The sequence below is a fragment of the Rissa tridactyla genome, chromosome 5, assembly GCF_028500815.1.
Source record: "Rissa tridactyla isolate bRisTri1 chromosome 5, bRisTri1.patW.cur.20221130, whole genome shotgun sequence".
NCBI lineage: Eukaryota > Metazoa > Chordata > Aves > Charadriiformes > Laridae > Rissa > Rissa tridactyla.
Window position 1 is genome coordinate 27,889,720 of NC_071470.1, and position 14,074 is coordinate 27,903,793.

The 14,074-nt window shown below is 43.4% G+C and overlaps 2 protein-coding genes across 11 annotated transcripts in view; one reads left to right on the forward strand and one right to left on the reverse strand.

Annotated features, from left to right (window-relative positions):
* EVC2 (EvC ciliary complex subunit 2) overlaps positions 1 to 5,998 on the reverse strand; it is an 82,502-nt gene extending 76,504 nt beyond the window's left edge. For 6 of the 7 annotated variants that reach the window (XM_054202973.1, XM_054202975.1, XM_054202971.1 and 3 more), the window contains exons 1-2: positions 5,816 to 5,998; positions 2,684 to 2,738 (exon numbers count right to left, since the gene is read on the reverse strand). In XM_054202973.1, coding sequence (XP_054058948.1) covers positions 2,684 to 2,738; positions 5,816 to 5,998 — 238 coding nt within the window. Of the gene's footprint in view, positions 1 to 2,683; positions 2,739 to 2,989; positions 3,170 to 5,815 lie in introns of those variants that run through there. The other variant, XM_054202976.1, reaches the window with a different exon arrangement.
* EVC (EvC ciliary complex subunit 1) overlaps positions 5,832 to 14,074 on the forward strand; it is a 56,961-nt gene continuing 48,718 nt past the window's right edge. Inside the window, exons 1-5 of one of the 4 annotated variants that reach the window (XM_054202980.1) lie at positions 5,832 to 6,367; positions 9,651 to 9,761; positions 11,264 to 11,347; positions 11,877 to 12,109; positions 13,111 to 13,195. In XM_054202980.1, the coding sequence (XP_054058955.1) occupies positions 6,197 to 6,367; positions 9,651 to 9,761; positions 11,264 to 11,347; positions 11,877 to 12,109; positions 13,111 to 13,195 (684 nt within the window). In that variant the 5' untranslated portion in view covers positions 5,832 to 6,196. The remainder of the gene's footprint in view (positions 6,368 to 9,650; positions 9,762 to 11,263; positions 11,348 to 11,876; positions 12,110 to 13,110; positions 13,196 to 14,074) is intronic. The other 3 variants (XM_054202978.1, XM_054202977.1, XM_054202979.1) reach the window with 3 other exon arrangements.

Consider the following 14,074-nt stretch of genomic DNA (forward strand, 5'->3'; position numbering starts at 1 on the left):
CCTTTACAACACATCCTAACCTGCCAAATTACAGCAGGAAAGTGAAGACTCTGACAAGTTTGTGAAATGTCGCGTTCAGAATTAAAAATCACCTGACACTGAGAGGAAAAAACGCAATTTATCAGCAAAGCCTAGAACAATCTTGCTCTATTTCAGTGGGGAAGAAAAGAGTTAAACATACTTGCTTACATATTTTTGTTATTGTTCTGACTTATTCCCTGTCCTGAAAACCATCCAGGATACAAGATCCAATTTGAAGCCCTTTCAATTACACACAACAATGAACAGGCAAAGGTAGTAATTTACTGTATTTCAATTTTGAATGTTGCCATTAGCTTTTCTTGCTACAAAGTCAAAGAAACTATGGGCATCAACAAGACAAAACAAATCTACTTTCCAGGCTTGTTTTGAGTAAGTCAGAGCAGACTTGAACATAAGTCTCCAAAATCCATTGTGTTCCCCAACCACAGGGCTATTCCGGGATTGCTTGTTTCTCATCTGATCCAGAAACAACTTGAAAAAGCTTTCAACAGAAACCCTGAGATCAGTGTGTTGCCACAAACTGTTTCACTTCAGCACACTGCCATTTTCCATGACAAAGGTTTTATGCAGAAGTTTCCATCTCGCTACTTTCACTGAGAACTTCTTCAGTTAGAAATAAAAAGTCTAGGACCGTGATTAACCAAGCCACTAAAAACTTAGCTTTAATTATGTTAAAAAATCATGTTTATTACAATGGGACAATTCTCAGTTATAAAATCAAGCATACAATTCAGTGCTTGTAGCAGCCCCTCATTTAACACGTATATTTACCTCCTAACAAAATGGCAGTTTCATAGAATCACTTAGGTCGGAAAAGATCCTCAAGATCATCAAGTCCAATCAGTAACCTAACACTGCCAAGTTCACCACAAAACCACGTCCCTGAGCACAGTGTCTACAAGTCTTTTAAATACCTCCAGGGATGGTGACTCAACCACTTCCCTGGGCAGCCTGTTCCAATGCTTGATAACCCTTTCAGTGAAGAAGTTTTGCCTAATATCCATTCTAAACCTCCCTTGGTGCAACTTGAGGCTCTTTCCTCTTGTCCTATCACTTGTTACTTGGGAGAAGAGACCAACACTCACCTCGCTACAACCTCCTTTCAGGTAGTTGTAGAGAGCGATAAGGTCTCCCCTCAGCCTTTTCTCCAGGCTAAACAATCCCAGTTCCCTCAGACGCTCCTCAGAAGACTTGTTCTCTAGACCTCTCACCAGCTTCGTTGTTCTTCTCTGGACACACTCCAGCACCTCAACGTCTTTCTTGTTGTGAGGGGCCCAAAACTGAACATGGTATTCGAGGTGTGGCCTCACCAGTGCTGAGTTCAAAGGGACGATCCCTTCCCAAGTCCTCCTGGCCACACTATTTTCAACCACTAACAAAAAGATATTGCTTGTCAAAATCCTCCTATCACCCCACTTTTTCTTTAGTGCCAGAAGCTTCTTCTGAGCTAAAGGATTGAATGCATTTCCTCTCTCAGTGGATGGTACATTAATAATTTGCAACCCATCAGAAAGCAAGATGCGAGTAGCAAAGATGACATTGAATAAATACAGGGAAAAAACAAGGAAGCTCAGCAAATCTGAATTATTTGCTTTCGTATTTAAATTAATAAACTCATTTGTGAATTAGCCATGGCACAGGGCAAAGAAATTAGAGGCATCTCACTAGATGACTGCTTCAGAGCGTGTAATTTCTTGGCAAATCCATGTTATGAAATCATCTCTTAGGGGAATCACAGCCATGGCGGGGGGGCAGTGCCTATTTCAGACACTGCATTGCCCCCATTAATGTGCTGTATGAGGATGTCATAACCTTTCAGGATACTCATCTCCACTACACTTGGGTGAGGTAGCACTCTATTTATTATACACACGTAAAGAAAATAAAGACTAGAGACTCGGAAACTAAGCGATTTGTTCAAATGTACACAAAGAGCCTGTGGTAGTCAGCCCTAAGATGCAGCTCCTCCAAGCCGTAAGGGACTTCTCTAAGCATAGGGGTACCCTATTTTGATCAGATTAGGCAACTATCACTGGAGATGCCCGGTGTATCTGAGATCAGTGACAAGTATACTTGATACTGGCTGTAAACAGTATAAGCATCACAGCAGCACTTCCAGACCCCCTACGTGTATGAGTTCTTAACAACATGGTCCGGGACAAAATATATTAGCTATTGTAATTACATTGTAATCATTGAAAATAACCTCCAGAGTAGGTTTTGCAACAGTGTTAGTAAATGCATTGAGAATAAGTTAGCTTCTGAAAAGGAACAAGGTCTTCATCAGCTTTAAGTAATATGGGTTTTCCACAACACTGGGAATGCTGGGTATCAGAGGGTGCTCCCCTACGTCATTGTGTTTAATGAGGAAAAAGGGCTCCTCCTGAAAATGACTCAGAGCAGGGTATGAACTAAGGTCTTCTCACAGTGGCTCCACTCTAGATGAGCTGTTTAGGGAGCCTAGAGCACCCTATTCCTAACTTCTGAGCAAACACCCCCCTGTGGCCCAGGATCAGGAGTCCCACTGATGACAGTGGGCCACCAGGGCACAGCTCCAGTCCCCTGCCCACCTTCACACCCGTGCCCTGGGAGTCCTGGGACACCCCCCAGTGCTGAAAAGAGAGAGAAAACAGTAACATACCTGTCATTCCCAGACATCCCATCTCTTTTTGAAGCCACAGGTTATCTTCAGTAACCTAAAGTTAACACAGAAAAGAGCAATTATAAAAAAAGAACTGTTTTCATAAATGTCCAATATTGAACTCTTACTCTGAATTTATGCTTTACAATTAGACAGAACACTGTTCCACAAAGCCTCGAATTTCAGAATTAACTACCAGGAGAGACACAACACAGCTCTAGAGGTCTCCCACAGCTTGTCACGTAGTGTGAGGCTCTGCTGTCTCCCAGTATGGCTACGCACACTTGGGGCTCAAGCTGTACTTACACTTCATATTACCAGGCTGAGCCTCTGCACAATAGTGGAGCAGAAGGGTTTCCTTTTAATTTCTTATAAAATAATCTTTCTTTGCCATTTTCAAAGACAGGTTTGAGGACACAGGAAAATACGATCATGAGGAGTCAGCAGGAATGTGTCCATATTAGATGATCAAATCTACTGACATTACGCTCATTTTTCCTTCAGAGGAAAATGACACGGAGCCTTCCAAAAGGACCACAGGATAAAAACTGCTGCTTACGAGGCAATCTGTGACAGCCTCCCACCTGTGCCCAGACCACAGAGATAGCTACAGAAATCACAGCTCTAAAACGTCAGTAAAAGAAAACAGTATTTTTAAGGATTGTTAATGCCCAGTGTTTTGATCAAGATGTAGTAGTCATACAAGCAAGTTTTCATTTAATAAAAATGCTTCCTTGCAGGAGATAATACAGAGTTAGGAATGTTGGCTGATTAACAGCGATCTTCTAAGTCTGCTGAGTGACATGACCCACGCTTGCTGTTTCTGTTTGCTCCCAAGCACTGCATGTGAGTAATGTTAAGTACTGACTTATGTCAACACCACTGTTGTTACAGTACAGCAAGTTAGGGGCAATTTTCTTCTTTGCTTGCTCAGGGATGCCGTCACTTTGATTATTGCTAGAGCTGTAACTTTAGTTAACCTTGTGTGAAAATAATTCTCACTTCAGACAGGGCACTTTCCCTCAAAATAACAGAAAAAACAAGACGTCTGGTAAATTGGGTGCACCAGGAGACCAGGGTTTTAAGTGGATGCTGCTCTGGAAAACAGTATACGAGGGACTGGAGGCAACTCTTGTGGAAGTGAAAGAACAGAGAAATGAACACAGGTGGGAACATGCAGCACACTGAGCAGCCCTGGGATGTTGCTCTGGGAGATCCCAGGGACTGAGCTCTTCACCAGAGCTATTTGCAAATACCTTGTTGTACAGCTCTCCCTGCACTCCAGAATTCTCGTACACAAACTCAGTTACGCCAAAGTTCTCTAATGGCATTATTAGTTTTTTGTTATTGGTTAAACAACCTATATGACGCTGAATTTTGAGTAGCCGATCATCTCAAGAAGACAAAAATGTAAGAACAAGAAACTCCAGTGTCAAACTTAAACAAAAAATTGCCTGATGGATACATATATACAGATATGTATTTCCATATATGCATATGTATATGCAGCAATAGACATGACATGTTAAAAGGGAATTAACCTTTCCCAGATATTTCTAGAGCAGTCCAGAGCCTTATCTGCATTAAGGAAATGCGTACCAGTACACTAAATGGATGTAATAACACCAGAGTAAAACACCAATGACAATATAAAACAGCATTCATAGAATGGTTTGGCTTGGAAAAGACCTTAAAGATCATCTAGTTCCAACCCCCCTGCCATGGGCAGGGACACCTCCCACTAGACCAGGCTGCTCAGAGCCCCATCCAGCCTGGCCTTGAATGTTTTCAGGGATGGGGCACCCACAACCTCTCTGGACAGCCTGTTCCAGTGTCTCACCACCCTCAGAGTAAAGAATTTCTTCTAATATCTAATCTAAATCTACCCTCTTTCAGTTCAATGGTCTATTACGTTACATGTTGAAATAAATCTTGTTTATAAATACAAATCCCAAATATTACTCTTACACATTATATCAGCATATATATGAATGTGAATGTTAAACGTCACCTCTTCCTTTGTAAATGAGCCTGCAACAAAAGTAGACAGCGTTCTAAGCATGCAGAAAGGCATGCAGAAAATGTGGCTTGCTAGCTAACAAGCTTTATTTTCTACTTCCTAGGAAATCAGTGTACAAATGGCTCCTGATTTCCACAAACTCCAGGCATTCATTCATCTGTGGTTTTACAACAGCTCATGCACAAAAATCTACAGTGTTTGTACATCCATGCATCCATGTGCATCAACTACAAATGATATTACATCACTCCTTGTTTTTTCTTCTGCCTTATCTGACACTCAGCTCTCAGTAGTCTGCACTGGAAAATATAGTCTGGATATTCGGCACAACTCTTCCACGCTGCTGCAGAGTGCATCCATAGTACCAGAGGGCATCGTGAGGGGCTCCACATCGGCAAATAGTGCCAATTCTATGGGCCAGCACTCGCACCATGCTTCCAAAGTAATTATTTTAATGCAGTAATATTGCCAGCAGACATTTTCCCAAGTTTTATATTAATTTATTTATCTGGTGGAATAATTAGGTGGTTGGTTTTGGTGTTTTTTTTTTTCCTTTCATTTTCCTGCAATACTGTTTCCTGATCATCAGTCTTTTTGCAATCACACCGCAAACCATCGTTCATGCCACCCTCCATTGCCCACCGCACACAGCCAGGTGCTCTCCACATGGGCAAAAGAAAATGATGCTGACGCATTCTGAGGCAGATTGGCATATATATACCCAGATAAGGGGAAAGAACGAAAAATAGAAGCCGTATATCCTAAGCCACCGGTGGCACTGCTAACCGGGCTGTGCCCAGCTGGGCTGACCCCAGAGGGCAAGGGTGCTGTGACCAGATAAAAAACCCCCAGTGCCTCTCCTCAGGAAGAAGAGGGAAGCGGAGCCATGGTGGGCATGTGGCCCGCTGCATGGCCCCACCACACCGACCCCTTGGCAGCTATTCGGGCCGCCGCCCCCAGCCCAAGAGCCGGGGAGCCGCCGCAGCCCCGCCGGGCCCCCACTCCTCCCGCAAACCCCAGACGGGGCCTCTCCTTCGCCCGCCATCAGCCGCCCCGGGCCCACGGACCCGCCCCGCCGAGGGACGGACCCGCCACCCCCGCAGCGCCCTTACCCCAGCCGCCGTCTGACCGCCGGGCTCCCGGGGCGGTCCCGCCGCCCCGGCCCCCTCAGTGGGGCTCGGCGGGGAGCGGCCCCAGCCCCGGGCGCGCCAGGCGGCCGCTCCGAGGGGCTGAGGGGGCGCGGAGGGCCCGCCGGGGAGCAGCGCCAGCAGCAGGCCGGCCAGCAGCCGCCGCATGGCGGCGGGAGGCCCCTCCGCGGGCGCGTAGGGCGCCGCGGGGACTTTCCAGGCGTTGCCCCCAAGCCAGGCCGAGCCTCAGCCGCCGCATCCATCCGCCATCGGTCTCCTCCCACCGCGGCGAGGGCGGGGGGCGGAGGGGCCCCGAGCAGCGGGACCTCCCCTCCCCTCTCCTCTCCGCGGGCCGGGACGAGCCCGATGGCGGCGGCCGGGGTCTGCCTGCGGGCGGTGGGGCTGCAGTTCTGGGCTCCCTCGCTGCAGGCGCTGCCCGCCTTGCTGGCTCCCGCCGTCCTGCTGGGGCTGCTGCTGGGTGCCGCCGCCGCCGCCCTGCTCTGCCGCTGCGCGCTCGGGCCGCGCCGGCGGAGAGAGGTACGCGGGGCCGGGGGCAGGCAGGTGGCTGGCCTTCTCCGCCGTGGGGAGGCTGGGGGTCACCGGCGTGGAGGAGTCGGGAGTGGGTTATGAGGGGCGGAGGGCCCAGGGGGTGCCGGCGGCTCGGCCCGGCGTTGCCTGAGCTGCTCCCGGAGCCCCGGGCCGGCCCCGGGGGCGTCGGGCGAGCGGCGCGGCCGGCGGTGAGCTTCTCTCTGCGGGCTTGGGGCCAGCCCGGTGGTAGGTGGGCAGCCCCGTAATGCCCGGCTCACCTCTGTTGGAAAAGGTTTTACTATTTCCTTAATTTAAAAATTCGCTGAAACAAACGGGGTGACTCAGAAGAGAGGCCGGTTTAAGTGTTTATGCGTTGTGAATATTGCGCTGCTGGCCTTTGTCTTTAGCACAGGTGACTGGTAGTCATCACTTCTTGTGCCTGGGGGATAATGGAAGATGTAGCCGGCTTGCAGAAACTTCGTGAGATAACTGAAAATAAACACTTATTTCCTAAACCAGTAAGAACAATCCGACTCCCAAAGCGTTTTAGAAACTTTGTTTCAAAGTTTGTAAGCACAAGCAGAATGTTAGTACTAACCCACAGCAGTAACTCTGCACTGGCGGTACACATGTACATTCCCAAGAAATAAAGGAAGCAGAACACATCTGACAGTTTGCTTGATGCAAACGTAACAGGGTTTTCTAAAGCGTGTGATTTTCTTAATAACATACCTGCCTTGCTGTTTTAAGGACTGCAGTGGATTGTTCATATGTCCTTATTACATAAAGTGATTGTTTGAATTTGAGGATTGCAGAAGTAGCACATACCCGCAGAACTGCTACCGGGCAGATATATTTTCTGAGAATTGTTATTGACTTCTGCTTCTTTCCTCTGTTGCATTTAGTCCCAGGTTGTGCTGGATTCACTGGGTATAGGAGTGGTTGGCGCTGGCGCAGCTGGGAAATTCAGAGCCCTGCAGAGCGTGCTGCCAGCCTGCAGTGCGGGGTCTGGTTTGGCTTGGTTTTTAACCACACCTTTTTTCAGCTATAACAGGTCTGCTGCGTGTACATATCTGCTAGTGTTGGTCGTCATTAAACATGACATAAGAGAAAAATCCTCTTGCTCCCAACTGCTTTTAAGTAGAAGGTTTGAAACTCTGTTTGAAATCGTGCTTTAGCCTAGTAATGGAGGCACTTCAAATGCTGGATCAATGCATCCTGTGCAAGTGCAAGCCTCTCTGATTCAATTGCTCATTTTCCCTGCCTTAATAGGTGGTATCTTTATTGTACTGACACTACCAACTCAAATATAGCCATGTACAATTTTATCCTTTATGTCAGTTATGTCAATAGGAAATAGAAGCTGTCAGTTCTCTCTGGCCCAGATCTTCAGATGCATTTAGGTGCTTAAATGTCATTAAGATCAATGCTGCTGTTGTAGAAGAGTCGTGTATTTTGAAAGGAAAATAAACTGCCCGCTGGCACATACAGAGCACATTGCAGGGTGGGCAGGGTGTATCCTATGGGTCTGATTTCCCAAATCAAACAGGGCTACCTTAGGCTGTCTGTGCCTGTTCGTTCTTCGTGCTGCCTGCCCCACAGATGCTCTGGGGCAAGCTTGTCGTGTGTGTAGCTGGTACTGAACTGCATGTATTACAGCCTTCTGTATCCAACATAAAAGCAGGGACACTTTACTGAAGTGTGCTATGTTCCTTCCCAAGCAGCTGAGTTATCCTGCAATGGGAGGCAGGGCAAGTACCTGGAGTCTGAAGCAGCTGTAAGCCCCCGGCATTTGTTACTCAGCCCCAATTAATCACTTTCTATAGATCTCAGCCTGAATCTGTTGGACTTGGACGCATGCAGTTTAGTGCCTTATTGATGATCTGTGCATAGGACGCACTGGGATAGTTTTAAGAAGAAACATTTACCATGGCAACTTCAGCCCATGTAGTGTACTGTAATACATTTCTATTGATAATATACTCCTGTTAGAGTACGGTGTTGCCTGGAGTCTCTTGTGGGCCTTTGTGTTGGAGCTTGTCTCATTATAGTATTCTGGTAGATTAGCTTGATGAAGTGTTGCAGTAATTACAGTTAGACTTAGTTTTATTCAACTTCTTAATGCTCTAAAGGGGAGCTCAGTAGCACTTCAGTTGCAAAAATAACAAAGGACAAAAACAAATGGAGATTGTTTTTGAGATTAGAAATGTTAGCAGGAAAGAAACGAATCCTGGAAAAATTAAAATACTTTTAAAATTATAGTGATGGAGGTATAAAGGAGTGAAAATGAATACTGGACGACTATGAACATTTGTAGAAACAAGTCGAGAAAAGCAAATTCTTATTTCGGCTATGGTGTGAGGTACAGTGGTGAACTCAACGTGGCTACTTCCACAAGTCCCCATCATTCAACCTGAATTTTGTGAACTTCTGGTTTGGGACAAATAAGTGACAAGATTGCTGAGGAAGACTGGTAGCTGCTCCTTTGTCATAAGTAGATTTTTAGGAACCAGCATCTGCAGTTCACTACATCTTAAAGGCTAACCCAAGAATAGGGTCTGTGTTATTGAGCATCTAAGTTCCAGAGAGGTGACAGAGGCAAGTCATAAGGAATGAAATGTATTCAAAGGCTGGGCAGCTCTCTGTATTCTGAGAAAATGCACTAGTTTATGTACTAAGTGGCCAAATAATTCAAGGAGAGTCTTTCCATAAGACAGTTACATGCATAGTGGCTGCAGCCATATATTAGACTGCATCAGAAAGCAGTCAGTGAATTGAAAACCTGGAAAATAATTTAAAAAGTAGTTGAGGTAAGGTGGCTGCCATCTTCACCAAAAAAACTCCTTGCAATGCCATGTTTGGATGCATTGACCAACATTAGTATTATTCTTTGGTCTACCTAGTGCTCAGGGAGGAGCGTGTACAGCAGGAGGTTTTGTTCCCACACTGTCTGTGTCCATACCAGTGGCTCAGTGTGTTTCTCATGGAAGTAAAGGCCAATGATACGGGCTGCTTTTGGGGAAGGATGATGGTGAATGTTTTCTGATGGTTATTTCTTCCTGACAGGAACTTTCCCACACATAAAACTTCATTTAGGAAGTTTTTCTCATAGCAGGGGAGCAAAAATACTCGGTGTTTTCTTTTTTTCCAAATTTTTCCAAAATTTCCAACTAATACTGAAATAATTTTTGGCATGGAAGCATGAATGTATCCAGGCTGCTGTCAAAGATGTTTCCAGTGAATCTGCATGATCTCAGTGTTATATTTTATCTGTTTGCTCTTGGAATTTCAGAAGGACGATTCCCAGAGACTTCTGGAAAGCTTCAACTCTGATGAAAAAGAGCACACAGTCATGAAAAGTAAAGCAGAACCCTATGCATCAAAAGAGGAAATGGTGCTGGAGGTAAAGCTCTGCTCTTGGTGGTGGATGTCCGTCTTGCTGCATGTAGCAAAACATTGTATATTTCTCAAACACGTTAACTCATTTATAATACATTAAGAAGTAACCTTGTTATTTGAGGAGACTTTCTCACACCTATTTGTCTAACTACTGAAGTGTTTTTTTTTCCTATTCATTTGTTCCAATTCCCAGCATCTTTTGCTGTTACTAGCATCAAATTGACAGTTCATGAAGAAGCATAGATGGAAAAGGCTTTTAGTTAAGTTAGAATACTTCAGAAAACCAGGTATTTTCATTCTGAGACCTTACACATTGCAATAATACTGTAATTACAGTATTAATAATAACTGTGTATTACTCGTGCCTGCTGAGAAACAAGATGTGTTAGTTCTAGCACACTGCAATATGGCTTTACGGCTTCGGCCTGGAGCTGCTCGACCTCCAGCCATTGCAGAGCGATGGATCTGTCAGCTTCTGTCCCTCAATATGTACCGCAGCAGTGGGACTGCTTAGTATGAGCAAGTGTTTTCCATGCTGACCCCATGCTTTTAACTTTAACAGTAAATCCAAAAATGACTTCTGGAAATAAATGAAATAGAGATGAAAAGGTGCAATGATAAAAGAGTCATGAATGACGTAGTTTGCTCTTCTCTTTCCATTTCTATTTTTAGACTCTATTAGCGCTTTGATATTTCCTATAAAAATCTATATAAAGAAAATTGTGTTTTGACAAATCAGATTCTTTCATTTCATATGATAAAACCAAAAAAGTTAGAATAGGAAATCTCCCAAAGCTTGGATGTAAACATTCTATCTGTTGCTTATAGCCAACCTTTTATTAAGCCATACATAACCTCACAAAACAAAGCTGATTATCCCATTGTTCCAGTGCATAAAGCAGTGGCTAGGAAAGAGGAGGAGCAGAAAGTCAGATTACGTGATATAGCAGATTGTATGAAAAGAATGCATTATCTATAAAAAGTTCTTTGGAAGAACATCGGTATTTTCCCTAGATTATAGGTAAGGGTTGTACTATAAAAGTTCTTCCTGGAAAAAATGATGACTGGCTTTGTTTGATCTATTGTTTCTTTATTTAAATTGAAAGTCAGAATTTGTAGCCATGATGATATCCGTGCAGCTTATTTGTTAGCAGTTTCTATTATTAAGATAATTTCAGTCTCTCATGTGAAATCTTTAGTTGCTGCTAAAGACGGGGGGAGGACCAAAATGAAAATAGCTTGTGAATACCCGCTATTGCCTGTTTTCCCTTGCAGGAGTGAAAACATTTTGGAGCAGTGGTAACGAGAGAGTTCTCTTTCTGGGTTTCATACTCTGAATGAGTCTTATGAGAAGACTTCTTGCGTGAAAGCAGAAACAGTCACTAAAAGTTAGTTATTGATAGGAATTTCTAAGTTGTGTAACCAAAAGGGGCATGCAATACTTACAGTGAACAACCGTCAGGTCTTCTGCTATTCCCAAATGGTTTTCTGTTCTTTTCCATACAGGAAAGTGAGTCTCCTTTGAACAGTAACATCACGGCATTTGCATTAAAGGCAAAAGTGATCTATCCCATCAATCAGAAATTTAGGGTAAGGTTTTAGATTCTACTTGTAAAAATTAATGACAATCATTCTGTGTTAGAGTAAATTGCAGAGTCAAGTAATGGAAGAAAACTTACTGCCAATCTGCTTAGTAGGGATCTTTGTTTATAGTCCATTGACTCGGGGCACATTCTGTGAGGCATCAGCTGCTTTCAGCTCCCCCTGAAACCTGCATTGCTTTACATGGTGTCCAGTCAATATTCACTCTAGTCAAGAGACATTTTCTTCCCATTAACATTAATGGAAGTTGGGTCTGTACAAGGAGACATAAGAAAAACCGCACAAGGATCTGCCCATCCATAAGAAAATATACACCACGCAGATAACTACAACAGAAGACTGCTTTTCTGGGCAATGCAGAAATCTGTCAGTATGATGAATCTTGATTTATGTGGAAACACTTTTGCTCTGTATATTGTTTAATTTTTCGCTTGAAAGCAAACACTGGGAATTGATGAGATGTTTATCTCCTTATTGTGTTGTATTAATTGACCTTGTAAATTTTCTTTGACTCTAGCCTTTGGCAGATGGCTCATCCAATCCATCTTTGCATGAGAATCCAAAGCAGGCGGTTCTGCCTAATCAGGTCATGGAGACATCTACATCAGGCAGCCTGGGTTCCCTTAGCCAGGGAGACAAAGAGGACTGCAGTTCCTCGACAACAATACATTCCACAACAAGCGATGACAGGTTTCAGGCTCGAGCCTTCCTCAAGGTGACCAGCTTCCCTGAAGTGCTAACATGTGACAGGTAAGCAGTAAGCCTGCCCTCCCGTTTGGTCATTTCCGGCCATGCCCCAGTGCTTTTCAGGACAATCATGAAAGGTCTGGTGTAAACCAAAGGCTGAGCTTGAATACATACGTTCACCACATAAAGACAGGACTATCTGCTTGTAACCCTAAAAAGTGGTTGGGGAGACTGAAGAAATGCATCATGTTGTATATTGAAAGCCAGTTTGTTCTTTATGTGATTCTGGGAATCACAACTTCGGCAAAAGCAGTCTCGTAAAAGGTGTATCACTGTTATGATACAGAGATCCCCAACATTACAATATGTTTTGGCTTGTATGCTCGGTTCACACGTATAGTTGTGTGCTCAGTGGGGATGGAGTCCTCTGTACCGTACAATGTCAAGTCACACAACATGTTGTGAGAACAAGAAGTGGCAGCAGTCTTCTCTCCGTTTTACTGGGAACTACTAATTTCATACTGTGGGAAAACTGTTCCTTTCTCCAAGACTCTGGCGATGACCAGGTAGAACTGATCGAAATGGTTTTATAAGCTCTGATTTTATTTCAGCTGCACAACGACGAAATACGCCTAGGTGGATACGTAGATGTGTGTATTCTCATTAGGAAGAATAAAGAAAATCATATTTGTGTCAGTAAGGGGACTAGGGAGCGTAGTAGCGATGAAGAATATTTTCAAAATGCCCACTCTTAGTATAGCTGGTTTAATTTAAAGCTTTGTTTTCCTTTTGTTGTAGCCACTCGTGCCTATATTTACCTTGCCTTTTTCTAAAGGGAGCTGCAACTCCAACTTGGTTAAAGCACTATTTTGTTTTGCTTACTTTTATATAGAGATATTTTATCTGAAAGAGAAAGCAACATAGAAATGAAGTGACTTGAATGCTGTTCTAGGGTCAATGCTTTTAGGAGAATTTAGTGATTAAATGAGACTATTATATGGTGTTGCTCTTGTATGTGACCTTCATTTAGATTGATACTAACACATTTTAAATCTTTGTTTTAGTTTTGATGTTAAGCTCTGCCTTTGCAGTCTTATTTTAAAAGATCTCATGCTTCTTGATACTGAACTCAGAAACGAAAAACATGTGGTAGGTACTCGTGTCTCATTTATAGCTATTTCTTTTGACCATCTTTGTCAAATATCAGTTTAGGAAATAACACAAACTGCTGACTAGCTGGGAAGTAGTGTAGCAGAGTTGCATCTCTACAGTGTTCTCTTTATTCCTTTCATTCTGTTCTGCATATATATCTGAGCTTCTCAAAGGAGTAAAATGTAATGAAATATATTGGGCTGTGAAATACAGGAGGTCAGACTGGATAATATAAAAAATTCATTTTAAACTTTACTTCAGAGAATAACATACAGAAGTTGAGGGTCATAAAAATAATTAAAAACAATTAATAGGTGAGTTTATGTTTTAAGGACAATGCTTGCACATTGCAACTCCAAAGACTCCAAGCCCTTTGAATAAAACTGAAAATTCAGTTCAACTGAATCAGTACCATTGTCATATGTACAATAGTCCTGATTTTGTATGACAGAGGAATTAAGGTATCCTTTTAAACTGTAAATACCTGACTACATGAAGTCACAGTGTCCAGAGCTGACAGGGGAAAAAAAACCAAAACAAAAATGGATATATACAGTTGTTTATGCTGACTAGTTATGATCAAGTACAGAATCATTACCATTATTGAGTTTTAGCTCAGTTAATATAGAACTGGACATAAAATATAGTGTTTTCTTCTCCCCTTCTTTCCCAGCCTCTGTTTAAACAGATTGGTAATTTCTGATAGAATTTGTTAAATGCAGTGAGAATATTTCTGTTCTGGGATTTTCTGAACAAATTTCTACACAATCCAAAAGAGGAAGCATGAAAGTAAACCTGGAAAGCAGCTTTTTTTCTGATGGGATTTATTCCCATCTAAACAGGTGAGGAAGGGAAGTTGACATCAGATTCCAGAAG